Here is a 22,076-nt window from a genome sequence, read left to right as displayed (position 1 = left end):
TGTTTTATTCGGGTCAGTTCCTGTGACAGTATTGTCAATGAAATATATTAAACAAAAAAAATACAGGTATTTCCCATTGCCCTTCAGAAGACCAAACAAGAAAGAAATCGTGAGCTCGACAGATTTTGAGGTGAGGATTTTTGTATTTTATATCAACAAAATTATTTTGATGTGCACATTTAAGTTAAAATTACTTGAAATGAAAACGACTGTCGCACATTTTTGTCATAATTCAATGCTTATTTAGCAAGCACTGTAAGATTCTTTTGTCACAATGGCTAAATTGAATGTTTTCATTCCACTCTGAGTTTAAGCTTTAAGCTCTAATTTTAATTTTAAGTGTCAAGAGGTTGGTGTTAACCTCTAAAGAATTCGCGAGCCATGAACTTAATAAAAACAATAATTAACTCAGGTATTTTGTCGCCTTTTGGCTATAACACACGTTGAACCCACTAAAACCACCTTGTGTTGGGCGACAGGTTTTTTCTCACTCTGTGATTTGCATTCCAATTACTAAAAGACCATGTTCGTTTGATCGTACTTTTTGTTAGAGAAAATCACTATTTTATTTGTCTGTATAAAATAATATAAAAGTGAAAGGTAACAAAAAAATTACTAATGCAAGTAACACAGCTATTCTATAGAGAATTAAATACTACCGATCCTCGGAAAGAATAAGGATCACCATATAAAACAACGACTTATCTTATCCTATTTCGAAATCTCATTTCACCTCGTCTTATCTGAAAAATGTCTTTTTTGCTCCCTGCACCTTGGTGTTATAGTCTGAGTTGGATTAATCTCAACTTTTCTTTTCCCAGAAGCTTTCTTACTCGATTTTAATTAAAGGTTCTTTTCACTTCCTTTGTATTCATTGGTATGTACTTGCACCATTTGTTTGGCCCAGTTTTATTACAGCGAATTGTTCGATTCTCATTTAGTTACCATGGCATAACGTCTGACAAAAAATGTCATTAATAACACTACAAGTTTTTTATTTTTTAGTTTCAGTACCAAATTTTCAAATACAATAAAAAGTTTTGGTTTAAACCTTATCGTCTTACGATTACCAAAATAATGACAAAGGATGCAAACAAAAGATGAAGAGCAGGTACCTGCAACTCAACACAATTTGATGTGAAAGTTAGAAATGGTGCTAGTAAAGAAATAAATCAGATTCACTGCATTTATATCGGTAATACAAGTAACAGAACATGAAAATGGCTTTTTTACAAGGGAAGTCAGTTTTCCTTGTTTGCTTCGAATGTTTTTTTTTGTGCATGCTTGGCCGTTTTGCCGGTGACTGTCTGTCATTAGCGCCTGCCTGTTTTTTCATCCGATTACGATGTGCGAATAATATAATATAATAACAACGCTTTTGATTTTGTGGAAGACGATCAATGAAACGCTTTTGATGAAAACTTAGTTCTTTAAAAATACATTTTATTGAAAAATATTTTTATTTAGCATAATGCACATTGTACTATATAAAACTTCAACAAGTGAAACTTTATTCTTATTGTATTTAAGACGTCGCAGACATAGATTTCGCAGACGTCGCATCTTAGTTTAAAAAAAAATGTCAACTGCAATTTAAAATACAATAAAATGAAAAAAAAAACCTTATTTATTATCCTAACAGGTCAGTCAACCCGATCGAAAAATCACAAAAAGGCGACAACCTTGCACATGTTCTTGAAAACTGAAAAACTTACAATTATTATTTTTTTCTTATTAACACAAGACTGAAAAATTTCTCCGCGAGAAAACTGGAGTTTCCTTTGAAAGGAAACATAGGAATGTTCTTAATAGGTCTTATCCCATAAGGCGGGAAATGGCGTTGACCCCATGGGTGTCAATTCAAATGGTGTTTTATTCGGGTCAGTTGCTGTGATGGTATTGTTATTTATATATTTCAAGATCTTCAGTTGAACAAACATTTACCACTTTTTCCCATTGCCCTTCAGAAGATCAAGCAAGAAAGAAATCGTGAGTTCCACAGTATTTGAGGTGAGGACATTTTTTATTTTATATAAATCAACAAACTAATAAGCCATGCCCCTTTCAGTTAAAAGGAAAAAGACACATTTCTAAAATAATTAAATGCTTTTCTAGCTAGCACTGTAAGATTCCTTTGTCACAATGGCTAAATATATTTTTATTTCACTTTAACTTTAGGCCCATTGATCTATAAGTATGAACTGATTTTGGTTTCCTCTAGAAAGTTCGCGTGAAAACCCTTATGCAAGCCAGAACATTAATGAAAACAACAATTAACTCGAGTATTTTCGTCGCCTTTTGGCGGCAAGACACGTTTAACCAACAAAAACTAACTTGTGTTGAACGACAGGTTATTTTCTTACTCTGTGATTTGCATTCTTATTACTAAAATACCATGTTCGTTTGATCGTGCTTTTTTAGAGAAAAGCATTTTCAAGTCGTCTTGTTGAAGAAAAATAAACTGAAACAAAGCATCTTAGATATTATATAGAGAGTTAAATTCTACTCAACCTCGGAAAGTGTTAAGATAACTATATAAAGCAACGACTTTTTCTTAACTCAACTCGTCGTAGTATTTTATCTGGTAAATGTCTTTTTTTGGTGAATGCAATTTGGTGTTGTCGTCTGAATTGAAACGTTCCGTTTTTTTATCCAGAGGCGATTTTAATAACGATTAAAGATCCTTTTTCCTTTCTTTGTATTTATTGGTATGTACTTGCACTTTTTTGGGGGGCCCAGCTTGCAGCAAATTGTTAACTTTCTTATTTAGTTACCGGCCAAAAATACGCATGGCATAGTGACGTTTGGCAAAAAAATCATATTAATACCGTATTTTTAAATAAACTAAAAGCTTAGGTTAAAACCTTACCGTCTAAAGATTACCAAAAAAAAAAAAGAAGAGCAGGTACCTGCATCTCAACACAATTTGCAGTGAACGTTTAAAATGGTGCTTAGTAAAGACAGAAATCAGATTGGCGGCATAAATAACGCAAATGAAAGAAACAGGACATAGAAAGGGTTTTTGTACCTGGGAAATCAGTTGTTTGTGTTTGTTTTTCTTCTAATTGTCTGTCATTCGCGCCTGCTTGTCTTTCCATCCGATCACGATTAATTATAACGCTTTTGATTTTGTGGACGACGGACACTGTAACGCTTTTGTTGAAAACTGAGTTCTTTAAAAACAATTTTAATTGATAATATTTTTAGTTAGTTAAAACAAAAATTCAAAATATTATTTCAATTATCAAAAATGCACTTTGTACTATATTATACTTCAACAAGTGAAACTTCGGTAACTAAATAATCCCGTTTAAAAAAAAACTCATACATTCGACCTTAAAAGAGCTGGTTAGAGGACCTAGATAAAAATTTACCAATTTCTTTAAGGTGTCGTATTGGCGTTCCAGTTCCAAGAAAACGTGCAAAAAACAAATATCAAAAAACACAATAAAATTGTTATTAAATAACAGTGAATGAAAAACAACTCTGTGGAAAACTAAGCCACTGAAAATTCCATTTTTATTTTGTAACTTTGTTATACGCTTTTGCAATGGGCCTTTGAAGCCTGAAGAGGTCATGTGCTCAAAATTAACCAACTTTAAGGGTTACACAATACTTTTGCGTTCGTTTATAGTGAACTACACAATAAAGCAAAGAACTGTGGAATTCGAAAAAAAGGAAATTCCAATGTTTGGCAGACCATTCCTTAAGAAGAAAAAAGGTGGTAACGAGAAAACGTCGACCGAGTGTCATTCCGCTGAATTAATGGGGTGTCAAACACAACCACTATTGCATCAATCTCTCAAAGCGTGTCACGGCGTTTCTTAATTCTTAATGGTTGTCTTTTTATAGACCCGTAGCTAGAGTGAAGGTATGAGATAATTTGCCGACCCGGTTGCGTTCGCGGCCGTCACAAGCGAAGCATCGAAAATGCAGGAAATCCCTGACATACTTTTGTTTTTTTATGCTTTGCAAGTCTTCTTGCAAAATTTTGTTGAAATCCGCCAACTCTACATACCCTATTTGTTCACTCAAAGATACGGTATTCTCCCAAAAAAACGATTACGAGATTTCGCCATTCGAAGATTTGTAAACACCTTACGCTCTTATGTCAACAAGATATTTTTTTATGCAGCCGGCCAATAAAATAATGACACCCCTTCCGTTCACAGCGAGCGAAACGATCTTCGCGGGAATTGAACGACAACAATAGTGTGACAGTCACGTACGATCTTCTATTTGAGCTCATCGTGCGAGAAATATGGAAACTCAAGAAAAATATGGGGGGGGGGGGGAGTGTACAGAAAATAAAGTAGCAACGCTAGTTCATTTTTTTTCGAAGGATATCCCGCCCGCACATGCATCGGCCAACATTCCACTTTTGACTTATTCTTAGTTCTCGGCTTCGATTTTGTCGTTGTCCAAGGACTTTTTCAAATCTTATAAACGGCGATGCACGACAAGAAACGAAGACAGATGAACCGAAGAGCGATATCGAGTATAGAAGATAAGGGAAATCCTCATAATAAAAGCTTCGAAAGGATTCTGTTTCGCGCAAAAACGTCGCCGGGAAGTCAACGTGCTACGAGGATTATGACACCTAACTGTGTTATTAACTTTTATCTTTAAAACCTACTTTCAAAATAACACTCGTACGTTATAAGATTTTAGTTTCATTTTGGGGGAAATGTTAGATTTATAATATTCTTGTATTTTAGTCCCAATTTTTTTATCGACAAAAGTAGCCTTGTGAGGTATTCTGTAATCTTTGCCACTAAGCTTCATTCACTCAAACTATTGTCACACCTATTCATACAGTTTTGAATTGGGTATGTATTTCATCTTTCTTGCTTCGGTATTTTGTTTATTATAAAATGAATAAGTTTGCTAGACGAAAGCGAGGCTTGGTGGGGAAACTAGCAATTCTGATGCTGATGGATAAAAGCGTTAACGTACCGTCGACGCGACCAGACCGAATGGTAGTCCGAGCTAGTCAAAGCATTCATTAGTATTTGCTTTTCCTCCCTTAGGACAGGCTATTTCTGTGGTTATACATTCACTATCGCATATTCCAAAATAAGGCGCGGCTTAAAACACCTTTCTTCTACATGTTTACACGACGAAAAACACGATTGATCACGTTCACCATGTTGTTGTATTTCATAAGTATATAGCGCGTGTTTTATCTCCTTATTTTTAACCAACTTTTCGCATTAGCTTGAAGCTTTGACCTGACCACGAATTCCGCACTTTCGATCGGGAAAAACCACCTCTACCTAAACTTCATTTCTAAAGAACTTTTCGCATTTCAACAAAGTATTTTCTGTAGGTTTACCAGTTTTCCTCTCTCCTGTAATGGCCACATTTTCATATCTAATTAGTCCTTTTGAATATAGCATTTTTAAGCCATCAACAATCGCTCGAGAACGTGTTGATTATATTCTAAATGTAATGATTATATCCCACTTTTTTTAGGAAGGGAAGCTCGTCACTGATGGCACACTCCATTAAGTCAGTGGTCAACCTTTGGATACTCGTCTTTCATGGTCAAAACAAAGAGGGAGTTTGAAAACACCAGAAGAGCCTTTGATAATTACAACTGGCTTTTAGAGCAGGAGTTCAGAAAACCATCAGCAACAAACATCGACAAATTAAAAGTGCCCTACAAAGAGCAAAACAAGCTTTGAAAGATGCTTTTCGTGTTGACGTTGATAAATTTCCTCGTTTGAGTAAGGTCGGAAAAGTCTTTTCTAAAGCAAGCAAGTGGTTAAAAGGAGCTTCAGTCTTTGATGTGCTAGGGCCACTCACAGACACGTTAACAATTGGTCTTAATATCTGGGGACTAGACATTGCTATCAAAGATAATAACCCGGCAGGTATCGCCGCTGCCTCGTTAAGTATTGCTGCAGGAGTGGTTGGGTTAACTACATTTATTGCCGCTGTAGCAACAGGAACGGCCGTGCTTGGTCCAATTGGCGCTTTAGCGGGGGCCATTCTTGGTATCGCGGCCACGCTAGTGGAACTATTCGCTTCTCCAAACTATGACACAGCTGCAGTGGAAGCGTACAAGGAAAGGCTTGGACAACTACAGAGCTTGAGGGACGCCTGCCAGGAACGAATCGATAAGCGGATGGAAATCCTGGAGAAGATGGGATCACAGTACAGTGATGTCTATGTCAACAACCAGGCCGCTTGTATCGCAGACGTCTATAATGTTAACTTAAAGATGAAAGACGTTCAAACACAATCAGGAAGTTCCTTTTATCAACGCGGATTTGTAGGTCCGTCTCACACTCATTATAAGGCAAAGGAAGAGATTGAAGATGGCCAGTACGTGTGTATTGGAAACTATAACCGTATAAAAAGTCCAATTATGCCCTGTGATCCACCTTTCAGTGGTCTGTGTAAAACAATGGGGTGGGTTGGCTTTGATTTTTATGGTAAATTTAAGGAAGGCACTGAATACGGTGGGGTACATGTATTTCTCGATTCAGATTTTGGCATTTCTGATTTTGAACTGAAAGGTGTTGATATAGATACAGCTAAGCATTCCTCAGGTGATACAGTTTCCAGTACACACCAAAACGACGTTATCAGCATAGGGGATTATAAGGACTTAAAGAAAAAGTCGAAAATGGAAGAAAGAAGTGAAATTTTAGTCAAAACTCGTGACGGACACGATGCTTTGAATATAAATGGCATGATAGGAAAGTTCGAGAGTTCGTACGAAAGAAAACTCCAGGCCGATTTAGGAGAAGGAGAAAATGTCCTATCATTTAATGGAATTTCTAAAGATCGCAGTGATATAAAAGGCGTGCATTTTGATTTCAGAACGGGCATTGTAAAATATTACCACGGACAAAACAGAAACACTCACAGACTTGGCGCCGTTAGAAATGTTGCCCTTTTCAGTGGTTCACCATTTGACGACCACGTGGTCCTTCATACCTCCGGTTTAAAAGTTGTCCAAATAGGTGGGCGCAATGTTTATGAATTCAACTGTAATGATTTTGTTGCCTATAATGCGCCGCAACCTCGTCAGGTTCAAATTGTGGACAAAAGCTCATGGTCTCCAAAGCTTAACTTACATATGGTTAACCCACTAAGAATTAAGGCAAACGATGTTATTCTTCAAAACAGAAAGTTGAAAGTTTTTGATACAACAGGTAACTCACCAAGGCCTATATTTGAAGTGTTGTTGGAGACGGCATCAAAAGGTAATCTTGTTATAAACAATGCTGGATCTCGGCCAATAGATCTCGAACATATAAATCCTGTCTTAATTACTGGCGAAAAAATAAACTTAAATTACGGGCCCGGACAAAGGTTTGTTAATTTCGAAGATGGCGACAAAAGCGACCTATTGTTTTTAAAATGGCCAGACCCCCAGACAACTGAGAGAAGCGTTTACGACATCAATATGAAAGGTGGTACTGATTACGTGGTCGTCAGCGATGAGTATTTTCTAGATCCTTCTGGCGTTGATGGTGAATCACTGACGCTCACAGTGCGTCGCGGCTTCACCTCAAGTGAGCCCAACCCTGACAAACCTGGGACTCTCATGGTTCCCATAATGCTCAAACTCAATAAACCGGGCCTCCCTTACAAAAAAAGATTTCGGTTCACCGCTCACATTCTAAACGCTGAAAAAATAATTAATGAATACGGCGATTGTCTGCTTGATATAAACGATTTCTTAGAGCCTGGTTCATCGTACCCTATGATCTTTGATCTCTATGAGAAGTACATGGAGGTAACGCGTGAAACTTTGAATATTAAAACCGACGAGGATGTCATTCAGGTAGATTGACACAGTTAAAAAAAACATCCATCCATTCTTTTCATGTTTGTTTGGTTTTGGCTTCAGAATTACATTCAACTTTGGAATAGATTAAAAAAAAATGTTGTCGAAATCATCGCCAGATATGAATCAAAATTAAATCTAACTTACCGCGTGAAACTTTGAAAACTGATAAATAATATTTCTTAGATCAGTCTCTTCGAAAGAATCTCCCTTAACGATAGGGGCCGATTTATCATGCCACTTTTATTCCATTCAATTTTAAGTGATTTTTGTTGCGGTGTTACATCCGGTTTAGAGCAGATATAATAAATCATTTTCAATAATAGTGACGTAATGAAGTGACAGTTGCACATGTCAGATATGAAGTAATCTGTTCCCTTTGGATATTACATAGCACATTACAAACTCAATCAATGACTTATCAGGTTATAAATGTTATTATAATCAAATGATATCTTTTTCCAGTAAAAGGGTCAATTTATTAAAAACAACACTGATTAGAAACAATCTGAACGATATACTCCAAATTGGATAAGGTACATTATCATTTTAATCCCTATTACTCACTAAATACTTTCTGTTAAGAAACTCCTGTAATAATTACTATTATCTTTTCTTCTCGTTATTTTGCTTTTAAAATCGATGTATACACAAACAAAATAAATTCATTTAAAGTTTGATGTGTCGTGTGTCTTTAATTGAAATGCAATACTTGTTTTCTCAACATACACCTGCAATGCAATGAAGTAAGAAGGACACTTGTACTCATCGCAAGGTATCGTAGTATAGATTAATCGGCAAAAAGTATATATTTCGTCATTAACAATTTGTGTTGTTGTCAGTTGTTATGGAGCAGCAAAAAGTGGAACAATACATGCTAACTGGATTTGTAAACACGTGGTCAACGAAAAGTGACCTGAGTGTTTTTAACCACGTACATTGCACTGCGATATGGCTAAGAACATGCCCAGAAAAAAAAAATGAGCAACAGCGCCGAAAAGTAGATAAGAAAGAGGAGAAGAGAAAAAAAGACTGACATTCACCGTTTAGTTTTTATATCGTCTGCTTTTAAAAAAAACGCGTTTTCGGCGATTTGCGCTTAAAACGGTGAAAATATTCATAACCTGGTTTTAATAAATCCAGTCAGATATGTGGTATACTTAATTGATAGAAGCTCAATATATTCCTGCATGAATGTCAACAAGAGCTAAGTTACCTGTTGAGATTTCTCTAGCAACTAGCATAAAATTCACCATCCCAACGGCAGGAGGCATGTTTCAGACGAAACAGCAAAAAGAAAAAATCATGGATAATAGAACCCATGTTCTTTTATTTTTCCATAAAGAAAGCTTGTCAAGGCTGACAATGCCGAAGCCATCAAATTTTGTCGCTTCAAATACGTTTTAGCTTCGATGTGGTGTAAGCGTTACGTCTGTCAGGTTTAGCCAATAGCGCTTTTGCTAACCCATTGACTGACACTTCCTGTCAGGAGGGAGCTGCTTGATCGTTACTTAAGATAAAGCAGTTGACCATTTTTAGCCAATTTATTTGGTAACTCTGAAGAAGATGAGCATTTTTATGCCCGTAAGTAGGTGTGTCTTTACAACAGATATCTGTACGGCCCCCGAAATGATCCCGACCCCGAAATGATCCCCAAACCCGAACTGATCCCCAAATTGACCCTGAAATGATCCCGACCCCGAAATGATCCCCAGATTTTTTAACGCTAACCCCGAAATGATCCCCAAGTAATTTGTGGAATGGCGATTTAAGCATAGGAATGTGGATTGCTCAATAATAAGGGAAACTGGAGCTTTAAGCAAAGTACAACGTAAAATAGGAAAATACTTTAATAACTGCTATTGTAACTGAGTGCAATACGCGTACGTGACCATAAAACAGGACCGACTTTAAATTCTTATGTATATTTAAAACTTGTTTATTCTCAATAAGAAGCCAAAAAATGCAAGAACCTTTTTTTTTTGTATTTTTGTTTATTGGATTGTTATGTTAATAGACATAGTTTCAGTCGTGACAATTGTTACTCAGTACTCTCGATCGCAGCAATTGAAACTTATTCAGAGAAAATTTGCTGGTCAAAGTGGGACAAAGAAAGGCAACATTAAGTGCCCTCGAAATATAAATTTTCGTTTAATTTGATTTTTTTTTTCTGTTGATATGTCGTATTCACATAATAATTGTTTTTGTGTTCTCGACGTAGCCACAGCATCAAGCTTTATAAAGGCCCGTTTACACAGACGATTTTTGTCGCGCAACTCAATGCAATTTTTGCAGCACGGAAGTTGCATGTTCGAAACTCCTGAGATATCACGGCGATAAAATCACCGCTAGTTTAATTTACACGCTAACTGGCAACTCTGAAGACGATGAGCATTTTTATGCCCGTATGTAGGTGTGTCTTTTTTGGGGCCCACAGTTTTAGCTAAAACTGTGGGCCCCAAATAGTTATGTCACACTCAAACTATGTCACACCTTTAATATTTTTCCGCCTGTTTCCAGACGCATTACTTAGCGGTTTGTATATGCATATCCGTAGGTGTTGTTTTTTGCGAAATGCAGAATTGTATCTAGGTATATACCGTTTTTTTTTATTTTTGTTTTAGAAGGACTAGGTTCAGCGAGGTTAGGTTCATCGAAACAGTCTGGAGGAAAAAATAGTGAATAAAAAGAGGAAGCAATAATTTCAATTTTTGACATATATCCATGTATACTTGCAAAATTGAGATGTAAAACTCGCGGTTCACTTGATGCAATTTGGTTAAAGGGCGTTAAAATCCTGAAAGTTTTTAAAAAGAGTGGATGAGACCCAATTTATTCTTGCTACAATTTCACCGTTAAAAGACAAGAGAAACTTTTAACTGACTCAGGCAGTTGTATGAATGATCGTCATTTACTTTCTCCTTAAATTTGGATCTAAAAAAGGTCCTATTAGTGGTTTCGACCATAGCAACAGGAAGTTGTGATTATTATAATACATAATTCATCTGCTGTAAGTGCTGACGAAACGCATAAAAGCATGTGGGACAGAAAACAAATGATGGCACTATTGCTTAAAGTGACATTATTTGCTTTCGCAAGCTTAAAATCGTCTTTAACACATGGAATATCGAGGCAAACCTTTTAAGGATTCTTTAACAAAAGTATTGTATTGTACTGTATAGGCAAACGTTGCATCGCGCACAAGTTTGTGTGTTAAAGAAGTCAAACCTTTTTTAGATCAGTCTTTGGTAATCACCCCCTCCTGTTAGAACGACGTTATTTTATGCAAATTAATTATTAATTACCGCGCAAAAATATTTTAAAAAGTTTCATTCAGTGGCCTGCAATGACACTTTGAGATTTTTTATCAACAACAGGATTCCCGGATACCTTTGAAGGTTACATATAGTGAACTGAGAACGGAATGTTGCAGCAAGTACAAATTGGTTTCAACAATGCCAATAGCATTTAACGTGAAAATTCGCAGTAAAATAACAATTATTGTCAAATTAGCTCATTAAAATAATTTTCAAGACAGATGTTTCAGTCAAGCTTTTCTATTGGTCAAAACTGACAGCGCAACTGAGTTCGTAAAACGCTCAATCGGGCGCAGCTTGAGTGTAGATTTCAAGATGAAGACAGTTTGAAGCAATTTTACACTGCGGATGAGCTTTCTGCATCGCTTTTAGAAAATTTACGTTTTTTAAAGAGAGAATAGCGTGTTGTCCCAAGTCAAGAACATCATCGATATCATCGACATTAAGATTCTGTGAAAATGCTACGTTTTGCCATCTTTGTTTTGCTGGCACAACTGAAACATGCTTCAGCCTGCGTGGATGGTAAGTTTAATTATCATTCACTTCTTTTCTATGTGTGGTTATAATAAGTGTAATATTTTTTTCGACCATGTTGTTGAAAGTAACATATCTATTTTGTTAGTTTTCGGTCATGCTGTATGTGTTTACTGCAAGACATCATTAAATCCTCCAGCTCTCTTTCTGGAGGGTGTCTTCCTATCATTATGTGTGATTATTTTTGACATAGTTACGGTATTTTTTAGTTTACTGACTTTTCTAATTTAGTTTATAAGGCAACATTTTTTTTCCTTCTGAAAAAAGTAAACGATGCCTGTATTTAAGGTTTTATTCCTCAAAACTTTTACTTGCTTGGAGCGAGTATTTATTTTTAGCAAAGTAAAAAAAAAAAAAAAATAGAAAAAAAAAACCGGCAAAATAGGAAGAGAACCAATATGGCAAAGTTAATGTATCTTCTCAATTAAGAACACATTTACCGATAGCAGGTAGTTATCGATATCAACTTACTGTTTTCATTTTCGCCAGCAACGCTCTTGAATAACTTTTAAATTCGGTTAGCTCTCTAAACATGTGTACGTATAAACTATGAGTGCATTTTCGTGTCAAATAATCAGTATTTACCCGAAAACGAAAACCCCAATTCATGCTAAGCTAAGCATTAAAAAAAGAGTGTGTTAAGAACACGATCGACCGCATTATGACTTGCAATGCATGCATCTATACTCAAAGAGCCATCAAAATGAGTCGTGTTTATATAAAAAAAATAATATTGATCAAGATCGCGCGCGAGCAAAAGCGAATCAGTAGTCAAATTCCCAGTAAAGCAGGGACTACAATGCAATCGAGGTACATGTAGCCCCAGAACAATTTTGTTTCCTTGTAAGGTTTGATAGATCGGAATTTCCCTGTAAATTTCTTTAGGCTTTCTTTACTTTCTTTTAAAGGACAACCAAGCAAAACGTCGCAGTTTAGCAAACGAGAAAATACCACAGAATATATTTTGAGTTTTTGTTGAAATATCGTACCATACAACATGTACAAACGAAAATAGAGTTGACAATCGGTTCATGCTTTAGCGTGCACTATCGAGTTATGGAGCACGCGGGAAATTTGGAGAGCACGAAAGAAGCGTAAGAGTTGCCCGAGGTGACAGCCGAAAGCAACTCCCACTTCTTGAGTGCTCCTTAAACATCCCGCGTGCACCATGACTCAATAGTACATAGCTAAAACCATGAACCAATTGCTTAATATTAACGGTGGAAATGCAGATTTAAACCCGCGCCAAAAACTCGCTCGAGAGAAAAAAAAAATCCGGCAAAGCGATTTGCTCACACCATGATGCTCACGCTATTAGCATGCACTGTTGGATTTTGTGCACGCTCGCGTACACTGAATTGACTGCGCGGCTCTAGCTAGCTATGTTATAATATAACTAGGATATTTCTCGGTTGTAAACAAATCGTCCATAAGCGAACATGTCCGCTAAATAATAATAACGCACGGGGTGCGCTGTGACCAAACATAAAATGAACATTCTCAGTTTCGCCATCTTTGTTTTGCTTGCATTACTAACACCTGCTTCAGCTTGCGTGGATTGCAAGTTTATCTATCATTCAGTTCTCCTACATGTTAGTTATATGTGTACGATTTTTTTCGTCCATATTGTTGAAAGTAACTTGACTATTTGGTTAGCTTTCGGTCATGCAGTATGTGTTTACTACAGGACCTCATTAAATCCTCCAGCTCTCTTTCTGGAGGGCGTCTTCCTATCATCTCAGTAAGCTCATTATGTGTGATTATTTTTTTTATAGTTTCGGTATTTTTTTTTAAGTTTATTGACTTTTCTCATTTAGTTTATAAGGCAACATGTTTCCTCCTTCTGAAAACAGTTAAACGATGTCTATATCTAAGGTTTTATTCCTTGAAACATTTACTTGCTTGGAGCGAGTGTCTAGTTAAATTTTTAGCAAAGTAGAAAATGAAATATATTAGAACGGCAAAGTAGGAAGAGAACCAATAAGACAAGGTTTTTGTATCTACCCAATTAAGAACACATTTACCCATAGCAGGTAGTTTGTGATATCAAGTTACTGTTTTCATTTTCGTTAGCAACGCTCCTGAATAAATTCGATTTTCGGCTAGTTCTCTAAATATGCATTTACAAGATCCCGCGAACGTAAAAATTTAAATAATCAGTTTTTTTAACGATCAAAATAATACAATTTTGATGTATTAACTATGAATGTGTTTGCGAGTCAAATAATTAGTTTAGACCCGAAAGCGAAAGTCGCAATCTTAAAAACCATATTCCTGCTAAACAAAGCAAAAAGAGAAAGTGGCTTAAGCACATGAACGGACATTAGGGATTGCAATGCATGCATCCATACTTAAAGGTCCTTGAAATTTAGTCGTGTTTATAAAAAATAGTAAAAATAACCGCATTCGGACAGCTTTCAAACCCGAAACCCTAAGAAACGTACCCAAAGACCATGCTGCGAGAAAACAAGCGGTCGTATGCCTTGCGAGGAGCTGACCATGTTCAAGACTGCGCGCTAGTAGAATGGAATCAACAATCAAGCCCCTACGAAAGCAGGGAATTCACCCGATCAGTGCGATTGAGGAATCCAGAAGCCACCAACACTTTCTGAAATATTACAAACAGACGGCTGGGCTTAAGAAACCATTGGAAATAAACGCTAAGTAGTCAAATAAGAACAAAGTTTCACATTTATTGATTTGAACTTGATACCAACGTCAGTGCTTGAAAAGTTTACTTTACAAAATTAAGAAGAGAAATGAAATAATTAGAGTGCGTTGTATCCCACTTTCTCGAGCCTCCCGACAACTACCAAATTGGTTGCTCTTTGTCGAATACTGAAATTTTATAGCTGATTTCTCAAAAATTTTGTTCCCATTGAAGGTTTGAAAAATTGGAACTTCATGGTACGTTTCTTTAAGTGCTCTATACTTTTCTGTCAAAAAAGGAACCACGCAAAATGGCAGCAGTTTAGCAAACGATGGATGCGATAACTCTTTTTAGACATTTTCATTGGCTATTTTAAAACGGGAAGAGAATGCCACAGAATATATTTCCAATTTATTGTGAAAAGTATTTTGTCATACATCATGTTTTGACCGATTGTGCACAAAGGTTTCACTTGGGATATTCCTCGACCGTGGAACAACCGCCTATTAACAAAGAGATACGAAAAATAATGATAATTCGCGGTGTCCGCCAGTCATAAACATAAACAGTACAAGAGTGATGGTTTACATGACCAAAACCTCAAATAATCGTTTCACGATTTTTTTTTTCAGATCAATGCCGTGAATTGGAGTTCCCAGGATCGTACTTCTTTCATGGAGAACGTCTGATTAATCACGTGATAAGAACCATTAAAGTGCTGGACCAGGACTCCTGTGAATTTCAATGCTACTTGGAGCACAACTGTGTCAGCATCAACTTTGAATTCACAGGAACACACATCTGTGACTTGAACAATTCAACACATAAAGAGCACGAGAAGGACCTGGTTAAAGCAGAAAGCTATGTGTATCATGGAACAAATGTAAGATTATAATCTACATGCATTTCCAGTCTCATCAGTTTAAAGTAAATGTCAAACAAAAATCTTCAGGAAAAGGATTGCTAAATATAAATGATTTTCCGAGATCACTGAAACTAAAACCCTCCATCATTTCCTTTTGTGGCTTGGGAAAACAGCTCTAATTAAGCTAAGTTGTGTTCACTCATGTCTACATAAATAGATATTTATGAGTCTGTTTTATTCTTTACCTTCATCTGGTCAAGTAGAGGTAAATGCTGTAAGACATTACTGTGTATCGTTGTTGCAAAGTAATTGTTTTCTTCCAAACATTTGTCGGACTCATATTCTCTGTGTTGAAAGAGGTGTCGCGCCCAATCGATGCTGGTCCTGATTTTTAAACGTGATTAGCAGTATTCCCTAACAGTTTCTTGTTTTTAAGAATGCTTGTGGAAAGGCTCCTTGTCAGAACAACGCAACCTGTCAGACTGGTTTTACAAGAAAAAGATATCGCTGTTTGTGCAAATCTGGATTCACTGGTAACAATTGTGAACATGGTAAGTTATCAATATAAGCATCAGTCTTGCTGTCACGCAGTGGTTCGCAAAAAAAGAAGAAAACAGTGAGGCATTTAAAAAAGCTTACCAACAAAACAGAACAAGCAATAGAAACAAAAGAAGTAAAAGACCCCACGCTAAATGCCCTGGAAAGGGGGGGGGGGGGGTGATTTGCCCTCAAAGAGCATGGTTGTCGAGCTGTTTGATCTGAAAAAAGAAAAGAAACAGGTTGTGCAGTTTAATCATCAATTTGGTATTTGTTATGATTCAGCTTCTAAGAAGTATTATTAAATAATAATAATAATAATAATAATCATCATCATTTCTATAGCGCTATTTAGTTAATCTTTCATAGCGCTTTACAATCACTATGCTAAAATATAAAAAATAAAAAAATAAAAATACCTAACTAAATTAATCTAATGAGTTAAAATATCTATACATGCAGAGAGTGAAGTTTTAAAAGTTAAAAATTTAAAAACTAAAAATATCATGATTATTTAACTGGACTTAAAGTAAACGTGTATAAGAAATAAAAATTAATTAAATGTCATAGGCTTCTTTAAAAAAGATAAGTTTTTAGGTTCTTCTTAAAAATGTCTTCTGATGCCGATTTTCGGATGCTCAGTGGCAGGTTGTTCCACAGCCTTGGCGCAGCAGTGCTGAACGCCCGGTCTCCGTAGGTCTTGAGTTTAGCTATGGGCTCAATTAGCAGTTCTTGGCCACTGGAAAGTAGTGACCGAGAGAACTTTCTAAACTTAGCATACTAGAAACATAAGATGGTGTTTTTGAAATAAACGTTAGGAATTTGAAGCACTTCTTAAATGTTAACGCAGGCTGAAAACAAACAGTTCCTGGTTAAGGTTTGCTCTGAAATAGGATATCGATTATCGGATTACGTCGTTGTTCGGAAAAAGAGGTAAAGTTCCAGGAAGCGCGCTAAACACCTGCCCAAGTTTCCTGGGAGTTCCCGCCGCCTTGGCGGATGGAACTCAATATATATATTTTTCTTTTTTTGTGTCCAAGCTTTCTGTGGTGTGTTGCTACATCAACTATGACATCTGTATTCTAGATATCGACGAATGCAAGGGAAAAACCAACAAATGTGATGTCAATGCAGTGTGCAACAATACCAAGGGATCGTACGTTTGCACCTGTAAAGATGGATACACCGGAGATGGACAGAATTGCGAAGGTGAAATGAATTTGTAGCTAAGACGCCATTAAAGTCTAATAGAAGGTTAGATAACGCACAAACACAGTATAACACACACACACATGCTGGAGGGCAATACCTTTTTTTGTAAAGTTTCAATTTTTTTCTTGATATGTTCTAAATCTCGATTTAAAGTAAGATTTTTCATATGCTTCAGATACTGACGAATGCAAAGAAGACACTCAGATTTGCGACTTGAACGCAGTGTGTAACAATACCAAGGGATCATATAAATGCACATGCAAAAACGGATATAGTGGGGATGGACAAAATTGCACAGGTTAACTAATCGTTTTGCATTATTGGCCAAAAAATTGCATTGGTTCGTGCACGTGTAAATGAAAAAAAAAAAGTGTTCATAAACTCTACCCAGACCACTGGTTTAATTTCCCTGCCATTTTCACAACATAATTTAAAGCACATTTAGTCATTTTTCAGCGAACTATGAACTATTTTTTTTATCGATATAACTAATATTACGCAATGTTCCATATATCAAATCAACCTATTTTAGATATCGACGAGTGTGCTCAAGATACCCACAACTGCAGCAAGGTTGGCGGTTTGTGTAACAACACCGAGGGATCGTTTAACTGTTCTTGTAAACCAGGATACACTGGTGATGGACACAACTGTACAGGTAAATAACTCTTTAATGAAAAAAAAATGCAAAGCCTTAATGGAAATTCAGGTGCTTTGCGGATTAAAGTGCCGATGAATTGATGGGGCCCTGGCACTCGCTCAGAATAAGCGCAGCATTACCGTGACCAGACAAGCACAGTTCTGTATTCTCCAGGGTTAAAAGGAAGCGAGAGCTTCCAATCAAAACTAAAGGAGGGCAGTGGTTGAAAGGTTAAGAGCAGTAGAAAATGGGTTGCAATACGATCAATCAGTTAGCCCAGACCAGGAGAAAGTGCCTTGCGTTTTAATATGCCCCGTGCTCCTCCATGGTGCAATGGGGCGAAGTAAGATGCAACCGCTGCCATTTTGTCTTCTTTATCTTATTTTACTTCGCTTTTTTACGATTGTAACTTTTAAAAGTGTAATTGTAATGGTGTTATATAAAAAAAATCTGTTATTTTCCATCAGTCATTGTTTTTTTTCTGTTATAGTGTAAAGTCTTAAAAATGAATTTTTCTTAATGTGGGCTTATTACAGTAACAACGCTCAGAAGAGTGATCACTTCAAAATTATTCATTTTTTCGTTGAAAAAAAGATAATGCCAAATTCCAAGTCAGCTGTAAGCTGTACTCCGTTTCTGATTGGATAACGACTACATGAAAAAAAGTCTATTAATTAAAACGGGACAAATTTTGTTACATTTTTATGGGTCTTGCCTTAAAATCGAAAAAAAAAAAAAGTAATCGAGTTGGCGGTTCCAATTTTCACTTTTTTCAGATATTGATGAATGTGTTGAGAATATCCACATCTGTAACAATGCAACTGCTCTGTGTAGAAACAGCAACGGATCATACATTTGTATTTGTAAGCCTGGCTATACTGGAGACGGAAATAATTGTACAGGTAAATATTTTTGTTGTTTCGTTTTGCTTTGGTAAAAGCAAAAAAAATGGCTTACACATTAATCCTTCCTTGAATTCACTGTTAATATTAATAGAGATCACTGTAGATTATAAAAAATCACTAGCTAGTCCTAGGTTCAAAAGACGTCATTAAGTCAAGGTGGGATCAGTTTAAGTTGACGTCATGAAACTTTCCCCCAGATATCGACGAGTGTGCGCAAGATACCCACGACTGCAGCAAGGATGGTGGTTTGTGTAACAACACCGTTGGATCGTTTAACTGTACTTGTAAACCTGGATTCATTGGTGATGGACACAACTGTGCAGGTACATAACTCTTAAGTGAGAAAGGATGCAACGTCTTAATGGGAATGCAGGAATTTAGAGGAAATAGCACAGGGGACCCAGACGCTGTATTAGTTATACATAATCTAAAAATAAAAATGTTCACATTTACCTGCGTTCCGGTGTCTTTTGAAACACGAAACTCCCCCGCGAGGAGAGTTAATAGATAATGGTGTTAGTATCTTGAGTTAATAATAATTGAAACATGAGGCGCGTCGTATTGACATTGCGACAGACCGATTGACGTTTGAAACTCGCAACGTAAACCGCCTTCGCTCTCTCGAGCCCAAACCGGCGAAAAAAAGACACCGGAACGCAGGTAAATGAGAAAATTTTTATTTTAAGGTTATGTATAACTAATACAGCGTTTGGGTCCCCTGTGGGAATAGTGAAATCCAAGATAGTGGATTCAAAATTGCGGCTCTACTGGCTTCATATGGCGCTATATGACGTCGAAGCAGAAAACGTCTGACGTCTTGCAAAAAAAGCTAAGGTCTTTCTACTCAGTGCAAAATAATTTTGCTGCGCATGAACAGAACGGAACTTAAGGGTATGAATTTGAATTATGTACGTCCGAGCGAATGTTTCCGTGGCTTTCGAAAAACGGAGCTAAGGTCGTTTCTTACGTTGTGTTCATAAAGCTATTGTTCTAACTGATCCTTATGTTATTCCATTCTAACTCATTTTCAGTGTTTACCATAAATTCAACGATAATATCAAACAATCAATACTACCTCCATCATCTTTACCGTTTTCTTGCGCCAGCTGTTGGAAATACTTCTCAGTGGCTGCTGTGCTATCGTCAGTCTTTACATGGCGACCTCGACTCCACATTTCATGAAAAGTGTGATGGGAAGCGAAACACCGTTACTATTGTAAGAGTGAAAGAGTTTGTGTTTGGAGGATACACTGATATTCCGTGGGGTAATTATAACTGCTTTCTTTAAATATTGACTGCGTCTCTCTGTATTAATTTTATGAAATAGGGACATTTACGTTATCTCTGTCTGTCATTTTGTTTAAGTCTTTTTTCCTGAAACTCAGTCTGACCGTTTGGTCCATTTGTTCCGTCCGTCCGTCTGTCCGTCTGTCTGTCTGTCTGTCTGTCTGTCTGTCTGTCTGTCTGTCTGTCTGTCTGTCTGTCTGTCTGTCTATCTGTCTGTCTGTCTGTCTGTCTGCCTTTATATTTGTTCTATGACAATTAAAAGTTGTTACAATAATTTTATTAGCTAAAAAGGCTAAAATCTATGAAACATCAATGTTTTATACTTTTATGCCTTGTATATAAATCACAGTTTAAACTTTTCAAATGTTATCGTAAGCTAAATTCTACCATGTTTTCCAGAACAACAGTTTCATTCCAAAAATTAATTGACGATTTACCTACCAGTTCTCCCAAACCACCTTTTCTCCTGCCTTGGCGAGAAAAAACCAACCTTCATAGGAGCACGTGCATGATGTAGGGTAGCTAGGGGAAGAGATCAATGACTGGGACTATGCAGCAGACAGACATGCTGCAAGATAACCTGCGAAGGTGATGTTTAATTGCTTTATTTTGAAAACAAAGTCACGAATTTTTTGTTCTTCACTTGTATTTCAGAGTCCAATGATACTGACACAGATTATAAATGGTATGGTTCCACTTCCAAAGCATTCATCTTTTCTCTACATAATAACGAAAACCTTGGACCCTTCAAGAGCATGGTGACGAACTCAAAGGAGGCAATCTACTTTAAGAGATACTACGGGCCAACATTTGGAACCAGAGATATCCACATAGACAGACATGGAAATTCGAAGACGAACACATCAACTACAAACCTTGGCAACGATTATGATGTTCCAAATAATATACAAGACAGCGAGACCGTCCTCGCAGGGGTTCACAAGTTCCATCCCGATGAAGTTGAGGTGTTTTACCTAAAAGTAACATAAAGGTCAATAATGGATTATCTCACAGGATTGCTACAATTGAACAAAAATTAGTACTCAGTGACATGGTATATGTGAGTGAGCACTCCTTGATTAGTATTTACATTTGCATGGAATCTTGAATCTTGCTTCCAGGCTCCTTTAATTACTACCTTAAAAATAGATTAGACAAAGAATTGACCTTTTCTGATATTGATGAGCACTTATAAATACTTAATCTCGTATTTATCATTTAAGAATCAGTATTTGTTCCTTTTACCTGGACCTAGAAAAATGTGTGCTTAAATTTAAAGGTACGTTTCGTTTAGCCTGGTTTTTCGCTAGCGACGCAAGCACTAGAGCAAGCACAAGCTCAAGCATAACAGCTCTTATTTCACTGTGAAAACAAAATGTTTCCTTTTCTTGTGCTTACGCTTGTGCTTTCGTTTGCTTTATGCCGTGTGAAACCGAAATACCGCATAAGCACAAGGAAATTTACTACGTCTGGCCCTTTTCTGGGCCCGGTTGTTCAAAACTCCGATTAGCGCTAATCCGCGATTAAATATGCTAATCGACGATTAAAATTTAACCTGCGATTAGATTGCGTTGCTCAAAGCCCGATTAGCGCTAATCAACGATTAAACTAAGGGTTAAATTCAACACTGCTCCGGGTGAAGATTAACTCACTAATCGGCCGATTAAACTGGAAAAAAATGGCGGACTTGTTGTTTGTGAGACATTCACAAAGACGCCTACGAAGTTTTATAATATCAATAACGATACCATACTAGCTTGTTGCCATCAAGAACTACGACCTCTGTCGTTAAAATAGTTTTATTTACTTTTTGCTGTACATTTCTTTTCTGTGTATGTTTTATTTCAAGCTTTATCAAACAATAAATACAATACAAAAACAAGAACTACAGCCTCGCTGCGGCAGAGCGTCTATAAATAATTCAATACATCCAGTAAATTACAAACCTCGTAGAGGCAGATTTACGAAGCGTGGTCACGCTCTGAAACCAATTGTCCAAATGCTAGTCATCACTATGATTTAATGCGAATGGAAACATGATTATTTTCGAATCGGACCAGTTTGTTTTACGTCGCCACAGCGGTTTTTCTTTTACCACATGCGACACCGCGGACGCCATATTGGAAACCATCGCAGTGTTTACTCAAGGAGAATTGCATTTTGGGATACTAATCGTCGATTAGCGAGACAAAACAAGTGGTTTTACACCAAGTACTAACCGTTAATCGGCGATTAACTAATCGCGCTTCTAATCGGGCTTTGAACAACGTTCTCAATTCCACCGATTAGCTCATGATTTTAATAGACGATTAGGCTTATTCGTTG

The 22,076-nt window shown here is 36.8% G+C and overlaps 2 protein-coding genes across 3 annotated transcripts; both read left to right on the top strand.

The window, feature by feature from the left end:
• Nucleotides 1-5,593: 5,593 nt before the first annotated feature.
• LOC144666546 (uncharacterized) lies at nt 5,594-8,449 on the top strand (the record flags this gene model as incomplete). Its single annotated transcript, XM_078527966.1, has 1 exon — nt 5,594-8,449. A coding segment is annotated over one exon (2,217 nt), but the record flags the coding sequence as incomplete, so codon positions are not given.
• Nucleotides 8,450-11,450: 3,001 nt separating this feature from the next.
• Nucleotides 11,451-21,235, top strand: LOC144665245 (uncharacterized). 2 transcript variants are annotated; one of them, XM_078526449.1, is made up of 10 exons: nt 11,451-11,643; nt 14,938-15,188; nt 15,607-15,721; nt 16,794-16,916; nt 17,095-17,217; nt 17,452-17,577; nt 18,336-18,461; nt 18,662-18,787; nt 19,496-19,729; nt 20,406-21,235. In XM_078526449.1, exons 1-10 carry the CDS (start codon nt 11,580-11,582, stop codon nt 20,738-20,740), a joined length of 1,623 nt encoding a protein of 540 aa, XP_078382575.1. In that variant the 5' UTR covers nt 11,451-11,579; the 3' UTR covers nt 20,741-21,235. The 2 variants fall into 2 exon arrangements, with proteins under 2 accessions (XP_078382575.1, XP_078382576.1); XM_078526450.1 differs by lacking the exon at nt 17,095-17,217.
• The last annotated feature ends 841 nt before the right edge of the window (nt 21,236-22,076 follow it).

This window comes from Oculina patagonica, chromosome 9, assembly GCF_052425735.1.
Source record: "Oculina patagonica isolate OP01 chromosome 9, crgOcupat, whole genome shotgun sequence".
NCBI lineage: Eukaryota > Metazoa > Cnidaria > Anthozoa > Scleractinia > Oculinidae > Oculina > Oculina patagonica.
The sequence above is the reverse complement of the archived record's forward strand: the minus strand, read 5'-3'. Positions and strand labels throughout refer to the sequence as shown.

Coding starts and splice junctions, on each gene's coding strand:
- LOC144665245 (XM_078526449.1), top strand. CDS start 11,580: ATGCTACGTTTTGCCATCTTTGTTTTGCTGGCACAACTGAAACATGCT. Junction 17,578..18,335: donor TGATGGACACAACTGTACAG/GTAAATAACTCT, acceptor CACTTTTTTCAG/ATATTGATGAATGTGTTGAG. Junction 18,462..18,661: donor AGACGGAAATAATTGTACAG/GTAAATATTTTT, acceptor ACTTTCCCCCAG/ATATCGACGAGTGTGCGCAA.